This window comes from Penicillium antarcticum, assembly GCF_028974205.1.
Source record: "Penicillium antarcticum strain IBT 31339 chromosome Unknown utg000003l_segment0_segment0, whole genome shotgun sequence".
NCBI lineage: Eukaryota > Fungi > Ascomycota > Eurotiomycetes > Eurotiales > Aspergillaceae > Penicillium > Penicillium antarcticum.
Window position 1 is genome coordinate 3146632 of NW_026695301.1, and position 23124 is coordinate 3169755.

The following is a 23124-nucleotide window of genomic DNA, read 5'->3' on the forward strand; positions in this document are numbered from 1 at the left end:
CGCCTCCCCCCACATTCTCCCATGTCCCTCCAACCTCCCTGGCTCTTTCTAGGCTGACCTCTCAGTCGTGGTCAACACTTCCAGTCTTCCGATATAGGGCGCTTTTAGCCCTGTATCTCACCTTATCTTTCATCATGTCGACCGGACGCAAGGTCTTTCATTGTGCCGTCGATGAGACGGCCTTGTCTACCAATATTAGCGAGATCAAGAAATGGACTACCAACGGAGCAATCGATCTTGTTGTTCCTCTCTACAGTGAGTTCCTACGGACTGAGATGATCTCAATCGCTTTGCGCTTACTCTGGCTAATAATTACTTTCTAGCCCTTGAACGCCTTCATGCGCTGAAGCGAGCCGGATCTCAGGTCGCTATTAACGCCCGCGAGGCTGTGCGCTTTCTCGACCGAGTCACTTCTGGCAAGGATCATATCGCCGCCGACCGAGTCGTTCTCCAAGGTCCGATGGAACAATATGAACGCTGGGAAGAGGCCGAGAAATTCTTCCTTCCGGAATTCGAGGAGGACCCCGAGGCGATTGACGACGCAGTGACCAACGGCGAGGCGACCGAGCCCCTCACAAAAGAAACCGTCGCCAAGACCGACCAGAACGACCTTTCGCAAATGCTCCTCTCCAAACTGAACTTCAAGAAGGACCCAGAGGCTGCGTCGATCACTTCCGTCGGTTCGCCCAGTGGACCTGGCTCGCGCACGTCCTCTCGCAGCTCTCGCACCAGTCCTGAATGCGCTCAGCACGATTCAAGCAATGGAACTACCAAGAACGAGAAGAACAAGACCTCTAACCACCAGCGCTCGCTCTCCGCATCCGTCATCCCGACCGCACCGGCCACCCTTCGCCCTCTACTGAGTGCTTTGCTTTGGCGCTTGCACAACGGGCCCGACGCCGAGAACTCCGCAAAGACCTGCATTCTGATTACCAACGACCGCGCGACCCAGGTTTGGGCGCAGAAGTTCGGGATCGGCGTCAAGAACATTCTCCAGTTGCGCACCGCTATTCAATACGAGGAGCGCGAGTATAAGAACCGCTGTAAATACGTCGAGAAGACCCAGACTCAGCCCGCCGAACCCAAGACCTTGTTGTCCTACGAGGAAGAAAGCGACGATGACGAGCTGGTCTTTGTTCCCCGTGGTCGTGGCAAGGGTGCGCCTCGTGCTTCGCGTGGTGGCCAGCGTAAGGCTGCTGCTAAGCCTGCCCCGAAGCCCGCGCCTGCTCCCGCTGAGAACACCGTCGAGGTTCCTACCCAGCCCATTGATCCTGACTCGTTCAGCCGGTCTTTGGGTGGCGCCACCAAGCAGCCCACCGCGGACGTGAACACACAACCAGGTGCTACCCGGGGGAACCCGGGCGCCTCTCGTCGTTCTTCCAATGGACGCAGGGGCGGGCCTTCTCGCAGTGCACGAGGCAGTGGTCGTGGCCGGGGCAAGCTCTGGGTTCCTTGATTACACGAGTGACGGTCTACCGACTCTATCATTTGATGGCATGACGTAGACTGTGTTGAACTAATGCATTCATAACCGGACAAGGGTATCTCTTTTCTCTTTGCAGGGCACCACATCTTGCTGTGATTGCTTGATTGCCCACAGAGTGTGTTTCCCCCTCTCATCCCCGGCAACTCCAGACCACGATCGGATCTCGGACTATCTCGACCTCGAACAGGACATGCATCCAGTGGAGGATTCAATCCGCGGCTATGTGCTGCATGGATTTGTTGAAGATTGACCCCTTTGCCCTGTTTCCAAAGTCCTCCCTCGAAGGAGGGAGGCGTTGAAATGTTATTTTGGAGGGAATTATGATAGTTGGTTTTGATTCATCTACCTGCACATGGTCCGTAATGTAGTGTAGTGGCAATCATGCATGATGTGAAGTATCAAGTGCGTGAAGTATAGAACGGGACTTCCCCGCGTGATTGTCCCGTCACTTGACTTTCCACTAAACTTTCTCTCTTCTCTTCTTCAACTCTCTTTCCTCTCCTATTCACTACTCAATACTCACACAGATTAAGCTTAATTCAATCCAAACGAATATCATCATGTCCGTCGATCAAAACCCCCTCGACTCAAACTTCGAGCGCCGCAACTCGTTGGAGAAACACCTCCAAACCCGCCCGGACATGCAGGATCTCAAGAACCGCCACATCCTGTTGGATACCAATGTAGCCCCGTATATATCCCAGAAATAAACGTGGAACATGTTGGAAATGGCTTCACTAACGCACCTCCAGAGCTCTCCAGTCTGCGCGCCAGGAACTGGATCGCCAGCGTGCTTCTGATAACTTGAAGAAGAGCTTGGAGAAGAGGCCTGAGAAGGATGAGCTGGTTGAGCGTATATTTCCCTTTTCCTCTCACTCCAACACTCTCTCTTTTCTTTGTGGCTCACTTCATGCTCTATTCTATTCTCCTTGGTATGCTTGTTTTGATCTATACTAATCTCGCCAAGGCAATATCCTCCCCGCCTCATCAGCCGCGCCCGCACTGCAAGCCAATGCTCGCGAACTCGAGAAGCACATGTTGGCCGATAATCTCGAGCATAAGATCCAGAATCGGCCACAGCCCGAAGAGCTTATTTCCCAGGGCATCTTGTCTGAAGATGAGGATCCTCGCTCCGCGTGATTTCCTACACTACACTACAATACAATACCGAGCTACTCTACTGAACTCGATGATTTGAAATGAGATATGGACAGGGCTGGCGTTATTCTTTCTTTCCATTCTCTTTGAGGAGTTGGACTTCTGACTGTTTCTGTCTTTACCGCGATGTGGTGATGTCACCGTGACGGATCCGTCGATTGTCAATATCAATTTTGATATCAGTTGCTGCTTAGCTATTATCGTGTAATTTGCGATATTAGAATAGGATGTAAAGCTAGAAATTAGGGTTACATATACTGTTGGATCTTCTCTGGTTGTCTCCTACTTCGTATTGCCCATTGCAGAGAACGTGATATCATTCAATGGCATCGATCATAGATCATCTCATGAAAAAAGTATCTAGTGACTCTCCACCTCAGCAGCAGCAGAAAGATCAGGAGTCCACCCACTAGGTCTCTCACTTCCCCGAACAAGAATTCCATAGGCCGCCCTCTCGACCTTCTCAACACTAGCCTGCATAACCTCTAGCTTCTTCGCCAGATCACGGAGCATATTGTGGCGACGAGGAACACTGAGCCCTTCAAAGCGTGCCCGCATAGCCCGTAGATCAACGACAATATCACCCTGCGACGGGGCAAGTGTCGGTGCCTTAGATTCGGATTCTACCGCGGCTTCGTCTGTCTTCGTTGCGGCGGCGTTACCTGAACTTAGGGATAGGACGGCAAATCGCATCATCTCGCCTGTTAGATCGAATAGACCCAGCAGGTAGTCTTCTTCTGTGACGAGGATTTGGGCGGGCACGCGGGCGGCGACTTCGGCGTGGGAGATTAGTGTCTGGGTGCGGAGGTAGTGGTCGAAAGAGACGGCTTCGATGAATTCTTGGATTCCTGGGCTTAGTTGGCGCTGGTAGCGCCAGCTGTTTATGCCGAGTTGTTCTGGGACGACGGCTTCGAAGAGAGCATTGATTTGGTCGAAGCGGACTTGGTTCTCTTGGGCGATTTTGGGCGGGAGGGGTTGGTTGGTTGCGCGTACTCGTTGGAGAGCGAAGATGCTGCTTTTGTTAGTTTTATCAGACAAATTGAGTGAGAAACGTACATCTTCTTGCTTAGCGCGGTGATGTCGCGGCTTTTCTTGATGATTCGTTCGCGGCGATCATGGTGCTCGTCCAGCTCGTCGCGGAAGTTCTCAAAGATGGATAGAACTGTAGGGGGGCTTGTGTCGGTCATTATTGTATCTTTAGGATGCAGCTCAAGTGGCTGACCTTCCCAGTCGCGTTTGGTGCCCATTGAACAAAAAGTTGGAGGTTGCTGAGTTGACCTCCACGATAAGAGATAGAGACATCTCCGATCTTCACTTCACCTTTAAGCTGGACTTGATATATGAAATACTGGGATTGTTTATTTGATTTAGATTTGAATTGCTAAGCTACTGGCATTGAAATGCTCGCTTTAAAGGTGATACCACAACTAGCTCAGACTCAAGCCACAACCTCACAAGATTCCTGCCCCAAATACCGATACCTCAGGCTGCTCTTACCAAGACCAGTCACTTTGACAGTCTGCTCATCACCAGGAACAATGTCAATTGCATTGTCCTCGAGGATAACACCCTCCTGTTCTTCAAAGACAAGACATTTAACCGGCTTGCGGGCATTGATAAGCAACACTGTCTCACCGGCTTCTCCTTCTTGTTTCTGAATCTCCAGCTGTCGTCCAGTCAAATTGAGATATTTGAATGGCTGTGGCCAATCCACATCTCGTGCCACGATCTGGTTATTTACCCACAATCGTGCTGCGAGGACATGTGGCTCTGGCTCGGCGATGTGGTCAATTACACCATCCGTGATGATATCAGTCGTTCCATTGGCCGTGATCGTGATGTTCTCGTGTACAATCGGCGCTCGGATATCACGGCCTGTGTTGACAGATAGGAAGCGCAATTCAATGCTTCCATGAACGGTCTCAGCTTTGTTGCTGGCAATCCAGAGCTCGTACTTGCTCGTCTTTGGTGGTTGGGCATGTGCGACGCTCCAGTCGTGGTGTTCTCGGCGCACTCCAACGGCGATTGGGTTCAGGACCCGCTTCACAGCGTAGTAGGCTGGCTTGGGCTTGAGGAAGTAGTCCACGATTGCCCAGGAGATGGTTGGCCAGCAGTCATTTAGTTGCCAGAGGAGGGCACCACCACAGTGGCGCTCATCGCCCCATTGGCGGCGCCAGCCTCGGTAGCCAAACATCATTGTCTCGGCTTGCACGACTTGCGTGAGGTAGGTGTAGGTCTGTATATATTAGCCTCGAACTAATCAGGACTGAAGATAAACCATACCTCGAGGTCTGTGGCAGTTCGCAGATTTTCTACGAGGTACGTCGCCAGTCTTCGTTCATGACCATCAGCCTTATTGTGGAAATCGATGACATGAGATTGAGGGAACCTGTCCTCTTCTTTCTCGACAAAATAGTCGATTGTGGAGACATGCGGGAATGCCTCCATGCCAAACTCGCTGTTGAATCGACCGCCGAGGGTATCGAAGATTTGATATTTCTCTTGCGTTCCGTGCCACACTATTGTTGTTGTTAGTACATACTTTTCATTCTGCTTTGATATACTGACCATTCCACTGATGCATATCACCAACCGTCTTATCCGACGAGATCTTGCCATCTCCCCATGGACTTCCAGGGTGGTAGAATGTGCTGGGTGAATGTTCAGCCACCACCTCTGGGAGGAGCTTTTCATAAATATATCGTGCTGGGAAATCTGTCTTCAACCAGCTTTCTGGATCCTTGTCCTCGTAGTTGTAGGTCAAGCCCTCTGACTCCTGAACTTGATAGTCCTCATTGTTACCAGCATAGAGCACAATGGATGGGTGGTGGCGCATGCGCTTCACGTTGTAGATTGTCTCTTGGCGGACTGAGTCCAACATTTCGGGCCATGCTGGATAATTTCCACATCCAAACATGAAGTCCTGCCAGACCATCACGCCTAGCTCGTCACATGCTTCGTAGAAGGCGTCAGCTTCATAAATACCACCGCCCCAGACACTACCATCGTTAGTGCGATTCATATAATCGGTAAGTCAAACTGTCATACCGAATCATCACTTGTCTTCCAGCCACCATCAGCTCTATCCATTTTCGGTATCGCTCAGCACTGACGGCCGGCAAAAGACTGTCGGCCGGAATCCAGCATGAACCACCACAGAAGATGTCCATTCCATTGATGCGGAAGAAGAAAGACTTTCCATGCTTGTCAGGTTGTTGGACAACCTCAGCAGTTCGGATACCAAACATCTTGGTTGAAGAGTCGACCTTTTCCCCATTGCGAAGTAGCACCGCCGATACGTCGTACAAAGTCTGTTCACCATACCCATGAGGCCACCACAGAGCTGGCCGATTGACTCGGAAAGTGACTTGAGCTGTATTCCCACACACGGGAATGTCCTGGCTTGCGATCTCGTTGCCATACAGCCCCAATTTCAACTGGACTTTATACTCCCCGTCTATAATGCTCTCTACTTCAACAACGGCAGTAACCTCGGCTGTTTGATGATCCGTGGCCAGCTGGACCTGAGGCCACAAGCTAACAATACGGGCGTTGTATACCTCGAAGCGGACAGCGCGCCAGATGCCCGCGGTCATCAGCACTGGACCCCAGTCCCAGCCCCAGTGATACTGAGCTTTCCGCACTGCCATGCGAGCTGGATCTCCGTTGAAACCGACCCATCGGTGCTTGGTGTCTTGTGCTCGCAGCTCCCGGGCTTTGAGAAGGGCACAGTCGAACTCGATTTCGAGTGTATGTTCGCCGTCTGCGTCCAATGTCTTGGTCACATCAACCCGGTGGCCCAGAAACATGTTCTCGCTTTCGAGAATGACCTTGCCATCTAGTTTGACCTTGGCAAATGTGTCTAGTCCGTCGAATACGAGCACCATTGCAGACCCAGCTGGGGCAACTGGCCTCGAGAATACATTGCGATAGACCCAGGACTTCTCGTTGACCCAGCGAGCATCCAACTCCTTGAATCCAATGTAAGGGTCATCAAGCCTGTAAGTAAAACTGTCAGTATCAGATCATGGAAGCTATCTGAGAGAGCTCACTTTTTATTAGCAATCAGGTCCTGTTGCACCACAGATGGAATAGCAGGCACAGGCAGCCATTCATCAGCATCCCGGTCCCTAAAGGACCAGCCAGAAGACAAATCCACGGAATCCATAGTTGATGACAAGAGAAAGCTTTCCCCACGTTTATACTTTTATACTTGGTTTATTGCCTGAGGTTCCCCACATTCCTTCCCTTTTCGGGTAAGGACACTCCGTGACGGATTTGGGACTAGAGGTATACAACCCCCATAAATACAGTGAAAATACACAAATCTGACCATTGTGTAATTCTCAACTGTCTTTTTCAGTTCATGCACCTCATCATCCGGATTTGGTAACCTCTAACCTCCTTTGCTAACGGCAATGATCCCGTCAAGCTTCTACTGCCGTGCATTGTTTCCACCCGGGACCGTTTGGCAAGAACAAACGTTCTCCGCTTCTCCGATTTAGGCACCCATATGGCACGCTTCCACCCCCATGCACCTGCGTGCTTTGGGCTATTCGCACAGCCTCTCATACTACGCTGATTGATTAACTAGAACATTACCTGCATGACTCATAACCGAGCCAATGATCGGTCTCAACGGACATTCTCCATCTCAGAGGCTTGGCAGCTGATCCCAACAATGAAGTGTTGGTTCGGGTGTGTTGGAGTTGATGGCATTTCCTAGATGAACTATTCAACTTTCTGATTATTAGTACCATATCTACGCATCGACCCTCCTATCTCCTACCTTTGTTTTTGCACCTTCACTTCCATCTCCAAAGAAGACTCAGACCGGTTGTCAACCACTAGCGGAAATCAATGATTCTCACCGGAGTCCCATCTCGGGCCCTTGACCAAAATGAGACATGGCGCCCGCGAAACGTCTCGGCAGTGAATCCCCTCTCGCAGAACCAGGTACGCCCCTCCTGATCCAGGGTAAAGCTCGAGCCCCTTCATACTCGAAATTCCCTCACGGCGTCAAGGGAACCGCTGAGCTAGAGCCCAACATGTGCCTGGTCCTTGAGAAAATGATTGGATTATTGCGAAGGAGATCTGGTCCCAAGGAAGTCTGAAGTTGGGCATAATATTCAAGTCAGGATTCTGTGGTATTGAGTATCCATTTCGGCTTTCAGTCCCACGGCTTCTCCAGACGATCGATTGTCTGCAGGGTTCGGTTCTAACAAAGGATTCCCTACAGTCTGGGGAAATGCCCCTCTCAAACCCCACTGCATCATGACTGTGGCGTGTGAAGACCATGCGGAAGCGAAATTACCCAGCGTCACTCTGCACCCCTGGTCATGCGCGTGGCACTCGGATAGAATGATGCAGCTTCGGGATTCGCAATCCATGTCTTTCAAACCTGGTTTTATATGCCGGGAATTACTTTGCTGACGCGGACTCCCATGTAAAGCCGTTTCAGGGCCGTTGAAAATGGAAGAAATAGTAGCGAGGACTTTATAGTACACCGAGAAGGGAGATCATATAACTATATAACCAATCAATTCCAACCGGTTGAACCGGACAAGTTGCATCCCCAGACCAAAAAATGCGGGGAGATTAAGCGGATCAGCCTATATTTCGTCTATTTCCTTTCGGTTCTAGTGCTTTTTGCTTTTCCTCTTTAATCTTTTGATCCCTTCGTTTATGTGTCTTCCTTCTATCATACGATCTTAATTCTCCACCCCTTATGTCGCCCACTCAGTGACCCGTGTGGTCAGATACTAAACCTCGTCTGTGATTCTTTGTTAATATGTTCCATACATTTGAGGGGTTCGAGAACCCAACGGCAGCAACTCCTGCCCGCAATCGGGCTACGAGTGAACGGCGTGAGTCGATCAGTCGCCGTGTGACAACGCTACGTGCTTGCACATCTTGTCGCCATCGCAAGATCAAATGCGATGGCGAGAAGCCATGTGAGGCATGTCGATGGTATAAGAAGTCAGAGCAGTGTCACTATTCAGACCCGCGGCCTTCGCGAAGGTGAGTCACCTGTCTATGGTATCAGTGTAGCCAGTTTACTGATGAGGGTCTAAAAGACATGTTGAAAAACTATCTACAACTCTAGAGGAATACAGAAGTATCCTCGACAAATTGTTCCCCAACTACTCTCCAGATTCCTTGGTCAATTTGTCCAGGGAGAAACTTCTCGAACTAACAACTATCGCGGGGCCGGTCCAAGGTCACCCCCATCATGCCGAATCACCAGCTACTTCGGCTTCAATAGAGGCCCATGTTTCGCCTTTGTCAAACGACGATGACAATCTCGAGTCTCTGCAAAGCATGCCGGAGGAGCTGCCAGATAGCCGCAATGCTAGCTCCACAGATCTAGTGGAAGGCGTCTCAGACGACGTTAATGCGCTGTCTCTGTCAACCCGACAGCCTTCATCTTATTTGGGTGTTTCATCCATCCAGGCTGCTATCAAAGTCATTGTCTGGCTAGACCCAGGCTGTGCGTCTTACTTCTCGCGAACACCTGCGAGTGAGCAAGAGGCGTCTGGCTGGCCACATCATACTCCTATAACACCTCCACAACCAACGATCCCGCCGTCAGAGATGCAAATGCTCGACGCTTATTTCCTTTATTTCCAAGCTTTTGCGCCTATGATCGACGAGCGATCTTTCCGCGAGACTTATTGTGCTGGCCGCCGCAGAGATGACTACTGGCTTGCCCTATTGAATATCGTTCTCGCTCTGGGTAGCATCGCAGCTACAGGCCCAGATGACATGACGCACCAGACATATTTCCTACGATGCAAGAACCACCTGAGTATCAGTTCTCTGGGAAGTTCTCACATTGAAACTATCCAGGCGCTCGGCCTCATCGGAGGCTGGTACTGCCATTATATCAGTCAACCCAATCTGGCATATACCCTCATGGGTGCTTCACTGCGCATGGCAGCAGCTTTGGGCTTACACAAAGAGTTTGCAGAAACTCGCCAAATCCCAAGCCCGGCTAAGATCGCTTCCATGGACTTGAAGCGCCGTGTCTGGTGGTCTCTCTTCTGCATGGATACATGGGCTTGCATGACACTGGGTCGGCCTAGTATGGGTCGATACGGCTCAACCATCACAGTCAAACCTCCCCACTGCCGCGACAAGGTAATGTACTCCTCGACCAGGTGTGTCCGTTCTATATTAACCACTTTGAATAGGAAAACGTTCTCGGCATTCTCCCCCTAGTCGAAAACATCCGATTCGCCAAGATCGCAACGCAAGTGCAAGAATTCCTGGCAGCAGCACCCCTAGTCAAACATCAAGAAATGGCTCATGCAGACGCCCAACTCCTTGATTGGTGGGATAACCTCCCCGCCATCCTCAAAGATCACCAGCCCTGTTCCGAATCCATCAATACTGTCCGCACTGTCATGCGGTGGCGATACTATAACCAGCGCATGCTACTCTACCGACCCACATTGTTCAGCTATGCCATGCGGCGCGTGCCTTACATTGCCCTGCGGCTGGAGGAACGCACAGCCATCGAGAAATGTCGCGAGGTGGCACAGGAATCTATTCAGAATATCGCTGCCACTGCTCAGCTTAATCAGCTTTGTGGCTGGAACGCTGTCTGGTGGACTTTCCAGGCTTCTATGGTTCCGCTGGTCGGGCTCTTCCTTAATGACCCTACTGTCGATGATCCGCGGGCTTCGGTCGAGTCCTGCCAGGCGCAGGTTGAGACTGCTATGATGACTCTGGCTCGCATGCAGTCATTTGGACATACGGCGAAGAGATCGCTGGACGCTATCTCGCGAATATATGAGGCGAGTAAGCGTGGACAGGTCGCTGATCCGGACCCTTCTGGTATTATGAGTGGCTCTTTTCCTGCTGGCCGGGATATGTCTGCTATTTTCTCACCGGCTGAACCTGCTCGTACTACTATGCCCATGACTGACAGTGGGTTCCTTGACCCGCTGAGTACCCCTTTCGAAAACGATTCCGGAGGTCAGTATCTATGGGAGTATTTGAGTTGGAGTGACAATAACCTGTGGCCGGGGATCGCCGCGGACATCGATGGACGCAATGATGCCATGGCTTTGCTGACGCCTGAACATGAAAAAGGGCCAAAGTACGGAGAACAGCCGTATTTCGATCCTATGCCTGATCCTGGGTATTTTGTAAATCAGGCTCTCTACTACTGATCTCTACCTGGGTTGCTTCGCATGTTAGAATAGGGCGCACTGGAAAGGAATCACTTGTAATTATTCAACACTTATGCGGTCAGCTTACCGTCTTTGCATTAGTTCTATTCATATCCAGCAGATACTCAGATACCCCCGACCATGCATAAACTGATACCTTACAGCCTAATTGTCTCGGGTATTTTCCTCCAAAACCGGTTCTTCAGTGGAGATGCGGGGATTCAATCATCACAGTGAAAGATGATCATCGGGTCTACCACTTCTATTGGCATATTGGATTTTAAGTGAAGATCTGTATCCACAGTGGACTTCGTAGCCAGTGAAAATCCATGAATACATGCACTTATGACTACGCTGTGGTTGGAGATTATTTCGACCTAATAGTTCATGGACAGCACCGTAGTCATATATCATAAATAGTCATTGTCCAGCTATAAAGGTATCATCAAAAGTCCAAATCCAAACAGAAAATCATAAAGAAGCATAATATCTCGCCAAAGAATCTATCATCGCATCTCGTTTATCATCGTCCTCATCCTCAAAGACCTTCTGAACATGCTTATTCTGTTTCAGACTTGCAATCCGGTTGAAAGCGATACTGTTGCCAGCTGGCCCGCGCCTCCGAAGATCGTCGGTGAGGCCTGAAAGCGCACCGGTCAGATTCAGATTGGGGTTGGAACCTAGGTAGCCCAGGGTGTTTTTGAGTACGTCGCCAATTCCAACGTTTGCTACTAGGGGTAGCTGGCCGAGGACGTTGGTGTAATATGGAATCAACGTGCCATTTGAGATAATTGTTCGGGTCATTGCTGTTAGGGCTAGTTTTCCGTTCATGAGAGAGGAGCTTTGGGAGGCGATCACTTCTGTCAGGTTTGATATTACTGTTTTGAGGTCGAGGACTCCTTTCAGTGGGAATGTGTTGTTTCCTGGTCGGAGGGTCACGTTGTCGACTGTTGCGTTGCCGATGACGAGGTCTGTATCTCCGCTCTTGAGATCGAGTGTGATGGTGCCGACTTCGAAGGAGAGGGCGGTTGGATTTGGAAGGGTTAGGTTGGCGATGAGGTTAGTTCCGTCGTCTTGTGCTGGGAGCATGAGTGTAGTATCGGCAATAGAGAACCCCTCGAATTTATTCAATGCTGTTGAAAAGGTCTTAGCCGGATGATGAATAGAGTAAAAGTTAAAAGACTCACATGGTATAGTTACGTCTTTATCCAAGGTGATGTGATTTTTCAAGACGCCCAAATATGCATAGGTGACACCGTAAAGTGACAGGATTGTCTCTTTCTTGAATACAGTGTCGTGGACAAACGATTGCCAGGTAGTAGCGTTCAGGATTGGTATGTGTTGGTCGGTGACTCCCAAAGTATAGTTCCCCTTGATCGTTTGTCCAGGGATATCAATTGCTCCCCAAGAGTTTTCGTGTCCATATTTTCGAACAAAGGTGTAGAATTTGACAGGCTCAATACGAACGCCCAGTGCAATCTTCAAGTCCACCTTTGCTGCTAGCGTCATCTGTACCGTATCTGGCGTTGGATGCATCACTTCTGCGTTGACCACCACCAGGTTCGACTTGTTGACAACAAGCTGTGCAATGGCTGGAATAGCAACTAGGAAGCTTCAAGAATCCGTTAGAAAGGCTAAGAAAGGGAGTAAGGTATTGCATACAAAACAGGCAAGAAGATAGCTAAGAAGATGACATTGCCGATCAAGTAGCAAAGCCAAAATCGTCTGCAATGTCGACGAAACTTATCCTTCTTAGTAGCCGACCTCGTCGACGACTCAATTTGCTCGAGCTTTGCAAGGTCATCGGGACCTGGATGGAGGAGGCCCCGATTGCCTCCAATGATATACTTCTCCTTCTCTTTAGCCATGATAAGGTCCAGGCAAATTGGACACAGAACGCGAGGAAAGCTCTCTATATAAACCCACGCTAGTCTATGCAGATGTCATATGTCTATGAAAGATACCGAGGACCAGGAGACAATTAGGTTTATAACTTGGTGGAAACTCTCTTGCTGTTTGCGGGGGATCGCCAATCACGACTCAGGTATATTACATACTTGGTGATATCGTGTGATATCTCAGGGCTACCCTACCTTTGTCTATATTTTACTTTGGCCTGTCAGACATGTATCCTCCTTGAAAATAGACGGGGCTTGATTAGATACATGGCTAGGTCGTGTTACTTTTGCAGCAAAAACAAGTCTTATCACACCTGCTGGGTGACCTATCAGACCCAGCTGTCCCAATTTGAACAGTCAAATTGCAAAAGGGGCAGTCTATCTTATGCGAGAGGTCTAATGCAAGGCCCAGCTATGTAACAGGCTTGGCTGGGTGTGTGCTCACTTCTACACTAGCGTCTACACGGGCTGAGTCGAGGTCTCGTTCTCTCCTCGGTGCCTCGGAGGTACTCATCAGCTTACAATAAGGCTAATGATAGCCCTAAGTATATTTGGGCACTGACACAAGTCCGATCATCGAGATCGCCTGCTACACCCATGCCCACTTCGCCCACTCCACCAGAAGGGGGTCTATATCTACCTCAATTTGGTCTTGAGCAAGTTGACTGGATAGTGATACAATGTTGAGATTGAGCGTTAGATCCGTCATCTATCACTCTTGCTTTGTAGTCTTTTAGCAGTCTTGTCGTGGTTAAAGCGATGACTCCAGTTTCAACAATATATCGAAATACCAACAGTCGACGGCGTCCGGACTGTAAATACCACCCGAAGATAGTCAGAGAGCCTTTTCACATGAGCTTCTTCTCGGTCTATTGAGATATGAGGCACATAAGAGAAATCCCCCAGACTGTGTCTCAAGAGCTCTGAGTGCCAACCCCTCAGTGGCGGGCGTATCACCTGCAACGGTTCCAAACGAGATGGAGCTGACTGGCTCGCTTAGAAAGCCTGCGAGTAACCATCGTATCTATGTGGCTGATCGTACACACTGACATCACACTGTGCAGTTGGCTCTGGAAGACTTCGTTAAGTTGATCCCCGCAGTTCCAAGAATGGGGCGTTTCCCCCGCATATTTACAAGTTTTGGCGATCGGTGGAGATTTGACTTCATTGGCGAATATTCCGGGGGCGGACGCGTTATTCTCTTTGAGGTCTGACCGTTCTGTTTTGCTTTGGGTATCTGAGACCGAACGGCCTTGGTTCCTGATAAAGCGGAACATATGAGAAATGTTCCATCAGTCAATATATCCTGTAGACAATATATCCCACAAGCTCTCATCCAGGAATTCATACTCGCATAATGCTTCATACTTCCTGTTCATCAAAAGAGGTATTCTCAGAAATACTCGAGATCGGACAAGCTGAAACCCCTATTTGATTCTCCTCCTGATTCATTTGAAGTACCCTTTGAATAACCCTTCAAACAACCGATGAACTATTCAGATGAAACCGAAAGCCATTCTTGTACTGAACCTCACATCCACAAGCATCTAAGTCAAGAATGAAGATGAATCTATACTTCTCTCATGGAAATCCGGGGTCAACGCACAGACCACTCTGACTCAGCACATCGCGGAAAATGGCTTCATCAAGTCCACGTAAACAACAGCGCTGGATAAATTGATAATCACCGATATCGATTCATCCATCGAATACAGTCCTGACAGATATCGCACAGAACCAATCAGTGGTGGCTGACCAGCTCGGCAATCCACCCACGATATCTGCTAGGGGGTTCCAAACCACCGAAGGATGCGCGCTACCCGCAACCACCGCTCTAGCAGTTCTTGACATCTGAAATTCAATCCATCTTGCCATTTGCAAGCAGAGAAGAAAAGAGAGAGAGAGGGAGATAGAATGTCTCTCTTCATCTCGCAAACGCGGGTCTTCCTCGCAGCCACGGCTCTGCGGCTCATCCTCCTCGTCTACGGGGGGTGGCAGGATGCTCATTCGGCCGTGAAATACACGGATATCGATTATATGGTTTTCACCGATGCCGCGCGATACGTGGCGAAGGGTCAATCGCCTTATGATCGTGATACGTACCGCTATACGCCGCTCTTGGCGTGGATGCTTGTTCCTACTGCGTGGGAAGGTGCTGCGCCTTGGTCTACGCTGACTTTTGCTTTTGGTAAGGCGCTCTTTGCTTTGTCAGATGTGCTAGCTGGGTGGCTTGTTGTCAAGTTGCTTGTGCGGTGTTATCGGTTCCCTGTTGAGCGTGCTTTGCGGTATGTTGCTGCTGTTTGGTTGTGGAATCCTATGGTTGCCAATATTAGTACGCGTGGTAGCTCCGAGGGGCTACTGGGTGTGCTTGTTGCTGCGTTGCTTTGGGCGACGCTTACGAGAAAGCCGATTGTCGCTGGTTTGATCTTGGGTCTGGCTGTTCATTTCAAGATTTATCCTTTCATCTATGGTGTTTCTATTTTGTGGTGGTGGGACGCTGAGCGTGATGGGTCTGCATCTGCGAACTCAAATCTCGTTTCGCGGGTCATTGGATTCATCACGCCGTCTCGTGTGAAGCTCACGCTTGCGGCATTGGCCAGTTTCGTGGCCTTGAACGTGGTCATGTATGTTCAGTATGGCACGCCGTTCCTGCAACACACCTTCTTCCACCATCTTACCCGCATCGATCACCGTCACAACTTTTCTCCATACAGCACCTTGCTATACCTGTCTGCGGCAGGTGGAGCGGAGACTCACTTTGAGGCTTTGGCATTCATCCCACAGCTGGTCCTTGTGGTCATTGCCCTCCCACTTGTCCTGGCAAAGAAGAGTTTGACCACTGCGATGCTTGCGCAGACTTTCACTTTTGTGACTTTCAACAAAGTGTGTACTAGCCAGGTAAGCCAGTATTCTAAGATGGGTTGAATGACTGCTGACTTGTACAGTACTTCCTATGGTACCTCATTCTACTGCCATTCTACCTTCCTTCTTCAACTCTTATCCAGAAGCCGGCTCTGGGATTCACAGCTGCTATTCTCTGGGTCCTTGGACAGGTATGTTACCACATTGTTTGCACGAAGATCATGTCCCTTACTAACGTGACATAGGCTCTCTGGCTATCACAGGGGTACAACCTTGAGTTTCTAGGCCTCCCAGAATTCGTGCCTGGGCTCTTCCTTGCAGGACTGTTCTTCTTTGCAGTGAATGTCTGGATCCTGGGCATCATTGTCCGAGACGGAGGAGAGGGTGCGGGTGAGATCGAAGGTGAAAGTGAAGATCGCAAACTACGCTGATAGAAACATCGCGATTGAGCAATTGTATAATAACAATAGACAGTGCAATTGAATCAGTACATTATTTAGCTACTGAGAGCCCGTATTACCTCAAACACCACATTCAAACTGACATGTAAACACCGACACGTGACATCTGTATGCTGTAGTAATCGTATGAAGCGAGGTATCGTATTGTCGCGTTGTATTGTCGCAAGGCCGTATGTAATGTCACATGTTCCGTTTCGATCAGATTAGATCGATCTCACTCAATCACAAGGTCGTGACTGTTGCAAGCCAAAAATGTGCAGCACCGCGCCTCCGAATGGAATCCCTAATCAAAAAAGCGACCATTAGATCAGATAGGTATTTTTAGCCTGTTAAGTGATAGCATAGATAAGCATATAGAAATAAAAGCAAAGAAGATGGGGTATTTGGCTAAATGACAGGATATAGAGTAACAGAACGCTCCAAATTGCTTAAAAGAATCTTGGATTAGAACTTGTTCACGTCGGCGATTATTTTGTACATGGCTGCATTGATGCTTTGGGGTCGAGTTCGTGGGTAGATGGCCCCGACCATTTGGTTGTTTTTGCCATATTGAGGGTAGATGCCATCTGCGAGTTCGACATAGTGCACGTTGGGTCGGTTGAGCTGGAGTGCGGTGAGAATTTCATGACTCCATAGACCCGTGCACTCATTGTTGGAGAGTTGGAAGTAAGGATTCAGCAGAGGACAGGTCGAGTCCAGGTCAATGTAGCGGATCCGGATGTAGTCGAGCTGGGGCAAACGGGCTAGACCCTTGACTGCCTCGAGGACCATTGACTCGAAGATGTAGATGAAATTCATGTTGTTGATTCCGGATAATTCTGGCGTTGGGGGTACCATGAAAGCTTCCTTGTTGGCTGCTTCATCGCGACAACATGACTTGACTACAATGTCGAGGGACCTCAGACGGGAACTTGTTGTCATCTTCCCCAACTCCGATTTCATAGCCTCAAAGAAGCTTGCGCAGATTCTTCCCGTGAAGGAAAGAGACTCGAGGTGTGGTGCTGACTGGCCAATTAAAGTGCAGATTGGCGGAAGCACAGCTCGGGGAATGGGGAATGAGGTCTGCGTAACATCTTTGTTGTTGTAAAAGCCCTCTAGCGTCAGATTAAGATGTCGAATTGTAGGCGGAGGACGAATCAAGATGTGCATCATGGTGATGTAGGCATTCGGCTGGGGCTGAGCGTAAGAACAGTGCCATTCTCGTAAGGCTGGAAGCGCCCGTGAAATGTGATGCCAGTCTTCAAAGTCGCGCATCAAGTTCCAAGCACCGCGCATAACGAGAGTTTCGATATTCTTTAGCACGGGAAGCTGCCGAAAGCTGAAGAATGAAGTAGGGCGACCGGGAAGTCCTCTGAAATGCTGGACCATGGGCGGATTCTTACAGTGACCTCCCTCGAGTGTGAGAACGCGGGCAGCGGCGAAGAAACCCTGCGCCAGTTCAAAGATTTCCTCTAGTGTAGCAGTCCGAGATGCAGTGTGATAGTGGATTTCGTTTGTGCTTTGAGCCTCGGGCTGAGCCCACCATTCTAGCTGTACGGATGGATCTCCCCATGGGGCAGGGCCGATCGAACGAGACACACGAGGTCGATGGACTCGGTCGCCCCAGACGGGAATCCAAACCTCGATATGACGGACGTGGAGAATAAGATGTGGACTAGTTATGAACCATCGTGCGCATTCGGCCAGGCCATCTTGAGTTCCTTTGACCTTGACTAGTAAAACCCAGTTAGCAGAAAACCTGGCTGTCGGTCGCTTTACTTACTGTGTCTGTAGATGCGGCTCTGGACGAGTGGAGTCCACACTCGGCATATCAAGGCGAGATTTGAGAGTGCCTTGCGCCGCGGATGACGAAAAGCCTTGCTCCAATTTTGCGCGGAAGTCTTAGACGAAGCCGCCGCTCTCTCGCCGAAGATGTGATCCAGGATATTCTCGTGAATTTCAATAGGCAAATTCGCGAACTGAGTCTCGTCTCTGCCGAGGCCAGACGAAGTGGGGACTGCGGGGACTGTATCGATCTCCACTGGGAGTGAGAGGCTATCGCGAAAGGGAATCTCTGCACTTGTGCTGCGGACTGTTTTGCTTGGAAGCGGCAACTGGGCTGGGGCTCTGGCGAGTGAATTGACCGACACCGGCCGGGGCGGGGCGATCATGGCAAGAGATCGGGGGAGGTTTGGGAGTTCGAGTGAGTGCGGGATTGGTGAGTCCCTAATCTATTGGAGATGAGGTTCTATTCTCACATCAGCAAGCAAACAGGTCATGTCGGACGATGCACATACCCACGGTGGTAAGATGCCAACTGAAGCTGAGATCGAAACACCGAGTGAATACAAATGCAATATCCCAGACAAACGCGGAGTTGATAAATGATGAGGGGTGACGATCAGGCGGTTGGGCGCTAAATGAGGCGCATCGGGAGAAACCAGAGATAAAGGGAAAAGAAAAAGAAGAAAGCAAGGCGAGGGAGTTGAAGGAAGAGAGAATGAAAGAGAAAGGAAGCTGGAAAAGAAGAGGGGAGACCAAGTTCTTCGCACTTTACTTGAATCAACTGAAACCCGAAGAGATGCCCCATCTGCACGGATCGTGGTTTGATCATTTGAGCTTGAATCTAATTTACCACTATTTATACATGTAGTTTAGTCTAGTTTAGTCTAAGTAGTAGATGCACTAGTAAGATGATATGGATCCACACGCATATACAATAGAGTAGAGGGTATCGATGAAGAACAGTACGCTACAAATGCAAAATAGATCCTATCGCTTGCGCCTGAACCGGAACCGGAGTCCATCATCGCTGTCCGAGTCTCGCTCCTCACGCGCTCTCTTCCGAGAAACTGGAGTTGGATCTGCAGTGGCTTCAGGCGATGCGTGTATGGCCAATAGCTCGGACGGGACCATTGGACTCTCGACAGATCGATCTGGCTCGGCTCTTTCAGGGGAATTGCGACTCCAATAGTGATCACCGATTCCAAAGTCCTTGCGCGTCACTTCTTCAAGGGGAACAATGACCGTCTGCACCGTGCGACTACGGGGTTCACCCTTTCGCCGAAACTTCTTGAAATTCTTGCGTCCATTCCATTGCGCTTCCCAACGGTCAGTCGTGTCTTCTACTCGCGTGGGCGGTGTTCGAACTGGAATGTCCATCTCTTCGACAATCGCGAGGTTTTTCAACTGACCGACGTCGACGTCGCCCATCTCGGCTGGGTGTGAATCTTCTTCCGCCTTGCGCTGTTGCTCCTCTTCAAGGTGCTTCCGGGCGGCTTCTAAGACATCGAGCTTGGGGCGTTTTCGTTTAGGCGTTTCCGTTTCGGCTGCTGTCTGCTCCTCTTTCCGGCCGTGAGTCATCTCTGCACGACGACGCTTCATCGCGCGGGCCCCTGGGAGCAGATCGGAGACCACGTCTTCTTCGGCTTCTTCCTTTACCGGGTCCAGGGGCTGAGTTGGCTGCTCCGGTTCTTGAGTGTCCATATCCATGACTTGAGTGTCGGCATTGCCCTCTCCCTCCGCAGCATACATTGGAATTGAGTCCATGTCAAATCCATCGTCAAATGTCTTCATTTTACTGACATAGGGGCGTACGCGAGGAGTTCTACCCCGAGATCTCGATGGTTGGCTGGGCTGGCTAGGCTCAAGCTCAGGTGGTGAGACCGATGAAGTATTGGCTACCTCTTGCTCACTCGGCAGTTCAGGTTCGGGAGCAATAGGTGGGGATACCTGGCTGGACGCTTCCTCTGTAGGCAATGGACGACAGAGGGAGGAGGCATCGTTATTGAGGATGGCATCGAGAAACTCTCGTTGTTCGATGACACGTTGATCGGTCATCAAAGCCACCTCGTTTCCAATTTCAATCGACCAGGGCTCATGCCCGCCTGGTGCTCTGAATCGAACAAGAACGACACCACCGGAGCCTCGACGCTCGCTACCCACGCCATTTCCTCGTGCTGACTTTTTCATGAAGCGGACAATCTCCGCAGCCGTTGTCACTCCATTTTCCACCTCGTATAGAAGAGCCTTACCTTGACCATTGTTGATGGGTGCCTGGAGATTGTCAAACTGCGATCGATCACCGAACACGAATGTATAGCCCTCGAAGACAGTGAGACGGGCGGGATTTGGCGCGAAAGCCGAGGCGGGTCGGTTGATGGGCTCTTTGCCGGCAGGCGGCAGGTACTCCCTTGGATCTGGCCATGATGATTCGAAGTCGATTTCGAGAGGACAGAGAGACTCCAAGTTCTCGAGATCACTGGGCGTGGCCGCGTAGACGACAGCATCAATGTATGAATCATTCACAATGTACTTTCCATTCACAAGAGCTTGGAGACCCTTGGCTGTGTTTCGTTTACTCTGTACCACATGAGTAGTGTGGTCGACGAGATAATCAATGACGGTCTTGATATCGAGGTCTTCCAAGCGTGAACGCACATGGACCAGGGGATCACTCGCTCGCATCTCTCTAGAAGAGAAGGAGAAGCTTAATACTACTGGCTCCCATTTGATACTGTAGAACTTGTCAGTCACAGTCACCACTGTGAGCCCGGGTCAGCATACATACCGAAGCGTGTGTTGGTATTTGGCCAGTTGGATGATATGCTCATCGGCCTTTTCAAGTTTGCGTTCGCCTTCGATCCTCTTGTCATCGACGATGGTTCCCTTCTTGGACTGCAGGTCGGTTATGGTGATATCGGATCGTGCTCGTGGTGACAACTACCTCCCGTCAGCAACAGCATCGAGTATCGGAGTGGTAATCGTACTCCATCCTTCGGCTTGACGGCGGCAATCTCGATGGTCATATGCTTGCGAGAGATCGAATTGTGATTGACGGCATGGCGGACTATCCAGAGTCAGTATCTGATCGTCAATCACAATGTGGGCCATACCTCCATCTCGTTGGAATCGACCGAATAAATACTTCTTTCCGGGGCGCAGCCATACGCGCTTCCCTGCATAATATCAGTAGTTGCGCAGTCAATGAATCATTACCAATCACCTTCTAGGAAGTCACCGCTCGAATCAAGAACCCACATGTTGAGCCCGCATGTCTGGGGAATGAAGAGGCTCAGGCGCCGCACGTGAAATTGAAACGCGTGGGCACGTGACTTGGCGTTTCCTTCGCCTCGTCACTCTTCAGTCAGCGAGGTGCATGTATATCAACCATGGAGTCCTCGGGCGACAAGCCTGCAAGTGAGCCAGAGTTGGAGGATTATGGCACTCTGAAGTATCAACTGCTTGGCCCGTCTCTGACGAAAGCGGGTCAGGATTCGGTTGATCAGCAAAAGGTGTGCTAGCAACTGGATTCCGGCTGTTGAGCAATCACTGAAGTCGATTATAGGTGTCGGAAATCATTTACAATGCCTCCAAAGGCTCCAAGTTCTTTAGTCATGAACAAGACCGTGATCGAAATCTAACGCTTAAGATTGAACGAATCCTGAAAGAAAAAGCCCGGCTAGAACGATTAGATCTGAGCCATGAGTTACGACGTGCAGATGAATACCTGGCCGAGCTGGAGTTGAGTCGCGATCTCTCCCAGCATATCATTCATGTCGACTGTGACGCGTTTTTCGCCGCCGTTGAAGAGCTGGACCGACCAGAGTTGAAGACGGTACCCATGGCAGTTGGCAAAGGCGTTCTAACGACCTGCAACTACCTGGCAAGAAATTTTGGTGTCCGCAGTGGTATGGCTTCATTTGTCGCGAAGAAGTTATGTCCACAGCTTGTTCTTCTGCCTCAAAATTATGAAAAATACACCGCAAAAGCTAAGGAAATCCGAGCCATCATGGCCGAGTACGATCCTCTCTTTGAAAGTGCAAGTATCGACGAAGCCTATCTGAATATCACTGCATTCTGTGATGAGAATCAGATGGAGCCAGCAGAAGCTGTCCAGCGAATGCGCGCACAAATCTTAGAAACTACCAAAGTGTCTGTTTCTGCTGGAATCGCCGTTAACGCGAAAATCGCTAAGATCTCTTCGAATATTAACAAACCCAATGGCCAATTCCAGGTTCCCAATGAGCGTCAAGCAATCATGGAATTCATGCGGGATCTCCCAGTACGCAAAGTCAACGGTGTTGGCCGAGTATTCGAGCGAGAGCTGCAATCAATCGGCGTCGCGACCTGTGGAGATATCTACCCAAATCGTGCATTGTTGACCAAGCTATTTGGAGAAAAGGCTTTCCAATTTTTGGCACAATGCTACCTTGGCCTGGGGCGCACCAAGATTGAACCCGTGGAAAACCATGAACGCAAAAGCGTCAGCACAGAGACTACGTTCCATGAAATCGGAGACAAAGAGGAACTTCGAGCAAAGCTCTGGTGGGCTGCACAGGAACTAGAAAAAGACCTCACGCGAACTCAGTTCAAAGGCCGCACACTCGCCCTGAAAGTCAAACTCCATACTTTCGAAGTGCTAACCCGCCAGACAGCTCCATCTCGCCCGGTGTGTATTGCAAAAGACTTGTACACATTTGCTCTACCGATGCTAGCAAAGCTTGAGAAGGACATTCCGGGTATGAAACTCCGGCTTCTTGGGTTGCGCTGCTCAAACCTGGTCAGCACGCAGAAAGTAGGAATCAACTTTTTCGGTGTTTTTACGCAGCCAAAACCCACCCCAGAACCTAGTTCGGAATCTACTCCGACAGAAAAGGCAGATCATGAGATTGACGCCGAAGAGGCCTTTGAATCAGCCGCTCGCCAGGAAATCCAAGATGAGATGAACGACTTGGAGACCCTTAGTCAAGAAACACCAAATGTCCCTGTCGTCCGCGAGCCAGAGGAACCCGCAGTCCCCGAGAAATCTACGTCTGAGACAGTCGAGCCACCTCCCATGTGGGACTGTCCAATTTGTTCCCGGCCCCAAATTGCCGATGATCGCATCTTCAACGAGCATATGGACTTTTGTCTCTCTAGACAGACAATACGTGAAGTGGTGCAGGACAATACAGAAGAACCAACACCCTCGATACCCGCAAACAGTCGGAAAAGAAAAACACCGCAGACTAGTCCCCCTGAAACGGACCCAAAACAGAAGCGACTCTTCTTCCAATGAGCCAATATGATCTAAACCTGTACAATCAAACCCATGGACTGAA

At 50.0% G+C, this 23124-nt stretch overlaps 11 protein-coding genes across 11 annotated transcripts; 6 read left to right on the forward strand and 5 right to left on the reverse strand.

Moving 5' to 3' along the window:
• Positions 1–134: 134 nt before the first annotated feature.
• Positions 135–1456, forward strand: N7508_003900 (uncharacterized protein; the record flags this gene model as incomplete). The annotated part of the gene is made up of 2 exons (XM_058461966.1): positions 135–255; positions 324–1456. The coding sequence occupies 2 exons, from the start codon at positions 135–137 to the stop codon at positions 1454–1456; spliced, it is 1254 nt and encodes a 417-aa protein (XP_058322543.1).
• A 590-nt stretch (positions 1457–2046) lies between these two features.
• N7508_003901 (RPEL repeat-containing protein) lies at positions 2047–2626 on the forward strand (the record flags this gene model as incomplete). The annotated part of the gene is made up of 3 exons (XM_058461967.1): positions 2047–2177; positions 2239–2339; positions 2454–2626. 3 exons carry the CDS (start codon positions 2047–2049, stop codon positions 2624–2626), a joined length of 405 nt encoding a protein of 134 aa, XP_058322544.1.
• A 378-nt stretch (positions 2627–3004) lies between these two features.
• On the reverse strand, positions 3005–3831 carry N7508_003902 (translin family protein; the record flags this gene model as incomplete). The annotated part of the gene is made up of 2 exons (XM_058461968.1): positions 3005–3656; positions 3701–3831. The coding sequence occupies 2 exons, from the start codon at positions 3829–3831 to the stop codon at positions 3005–3007; spliced, it is 783 nt and encodes a 260-aa protein (XP_058322545.1).
• Positions 3832–4082: 251 nt separating this feature from the next.
• On the reverse strand, positions 4083–6812 carry N7508_003903 (beta-mannosidase; the record flags this gene model as incomplete). Its single annotated transcript, XM_058461969.1, has 5 exons — positions 4083–4880; positions 4928–5163; positions 5213–5643; positions 5693–6643; positions 6697–6812. 5 exons carry the CDS (start codon positions 6810–6812, stop codon positions 4083–4085), a joined length of 2532 nt encoding a protein of 843 aa, XP_058322546.1.
• A 739-nt stretch (positions 6813–7551) lies between these two features.
• N7508_003904 (uncharacterized protein) lies at positions 7552–7758 on the forward strand (the record flags this gene model as incomplete). The annotated part of the gene is made up of 1 exon (XM_058461970.1): positions 7552–7758. The coding sequence occupies one exon, from the start codon at positions 7552–7554 to the stop codon at positions 7756–7758; it is 207 nt and encodes a 68-aa protein (XP_058322547.1).
• A 677-nt stretch (positions 7759–8435) lies between these two features.
• On the forward strand, positions 8436–10821 carry N7508_003905 (uncharacterized protein; the record flags this gene model as incomplete). The annotated part of the gene is made up of 3 exons (XM_058461971.1): positions 8436–8665; positions 8722–9784; positions 9838–10821. The coding sequence occupies 3 exons, from the start codon at positions 8436–8438 to the stop codon at positions 10819–10821; spliced, it is 2277 nt and encodes a 758-aa protein (XP_058322548.1).
• A 471-nt stretch (positions 10822–11292) lies between these two features.
• Positions 11293–12689, reverse strand: N7508_003906 (DUF3712 domain-containing protein; the record flags this gene model as incomplete). The annotated part of the gene is made up of 3 exons (XM_058461972.1): positions 11293–11954; positions 12009–12433; positions 12484–12689. 3 exons carry the CDS (start codon positions 12687–12689, stop codon positions 11293–11295), a joined length of 1293 nt encoding a protein of 430 aa, XP_058322549.1.
• Positions 12690–14633: 1944 nt separating this feature from the next.
• On the forward strand, positions 14634–16012 carry N7508_003907 (glycosylphosphatidylinositol-alpha 1,4 mannosyltransferase I; the record flags this gene model as incomplete). Its single annotated transcript, XM_058461973.1, has 3 exons — positions 14634–15617; positions 15665–15772; positions 15827–16012. 3 exons carry the CDS (start codon positions 14634–14636, stop codon positions 16010–16012), a joined length of 1278 nt encoding a protein of 425 aa, XP_058322550.1.
• Positions 16013–16486: 474 nt separating this feature from the next.
• N7508_003908 (uncharacterized protein) lies at positions 16487–18192 on the reverse strand (the record flags this gene model as incomplete). Its single annotated transcript, XM_058461974.1, has 2 exons — positions 16487–17754; positions 17805–18192. 2 exons carry the CDS (start codon positions 18190–18192, stop codon positions 16487–16489), a joined length of 1656 nt encoding a protein of 551 aa, XP_058322551.1.
• Positions 18193–18793: 601 nt separating this feature from the next.
• Positions 18794–21063, reverse strand: N7508_003909 (DNA damage response protein RcaA; the record flags this gene model as incomplete). Its single annotated transcript, XM_058461975.1, has 5 exons — positions 18794–20537; positions 20592–20743; positions 20791–20870; positions 20917–20979; positions 21027–21063. 5 exons carry the CDS (start codon positions 21061–21063, stop codon positions 18794–18796), a joined length of 2076 nt encoding a protein of 691 aa, XP_058322552.1.
• A 129-nt stretch (positions 21064–21192) lies between these two features.
• N7508_003910 (Y-family DNA polymerase) lies at positions 21193–23081 on the forward strand (the record flags this gene model as incomplete). The annotated part of the gene is made up of 2 exons (XM_058461976.1): positions 21193–21315; positions 21369–23081. The coding sequence occupies 2 exons, from the start codon at positions 21193–21195 to the stop codon at positions 23079–23081; spliced, it is 1836 nt and encodes a 611-aa protein (XP_058322553.1).
• Positions 23082–23124: the final 43 nt, after the last annotated feature.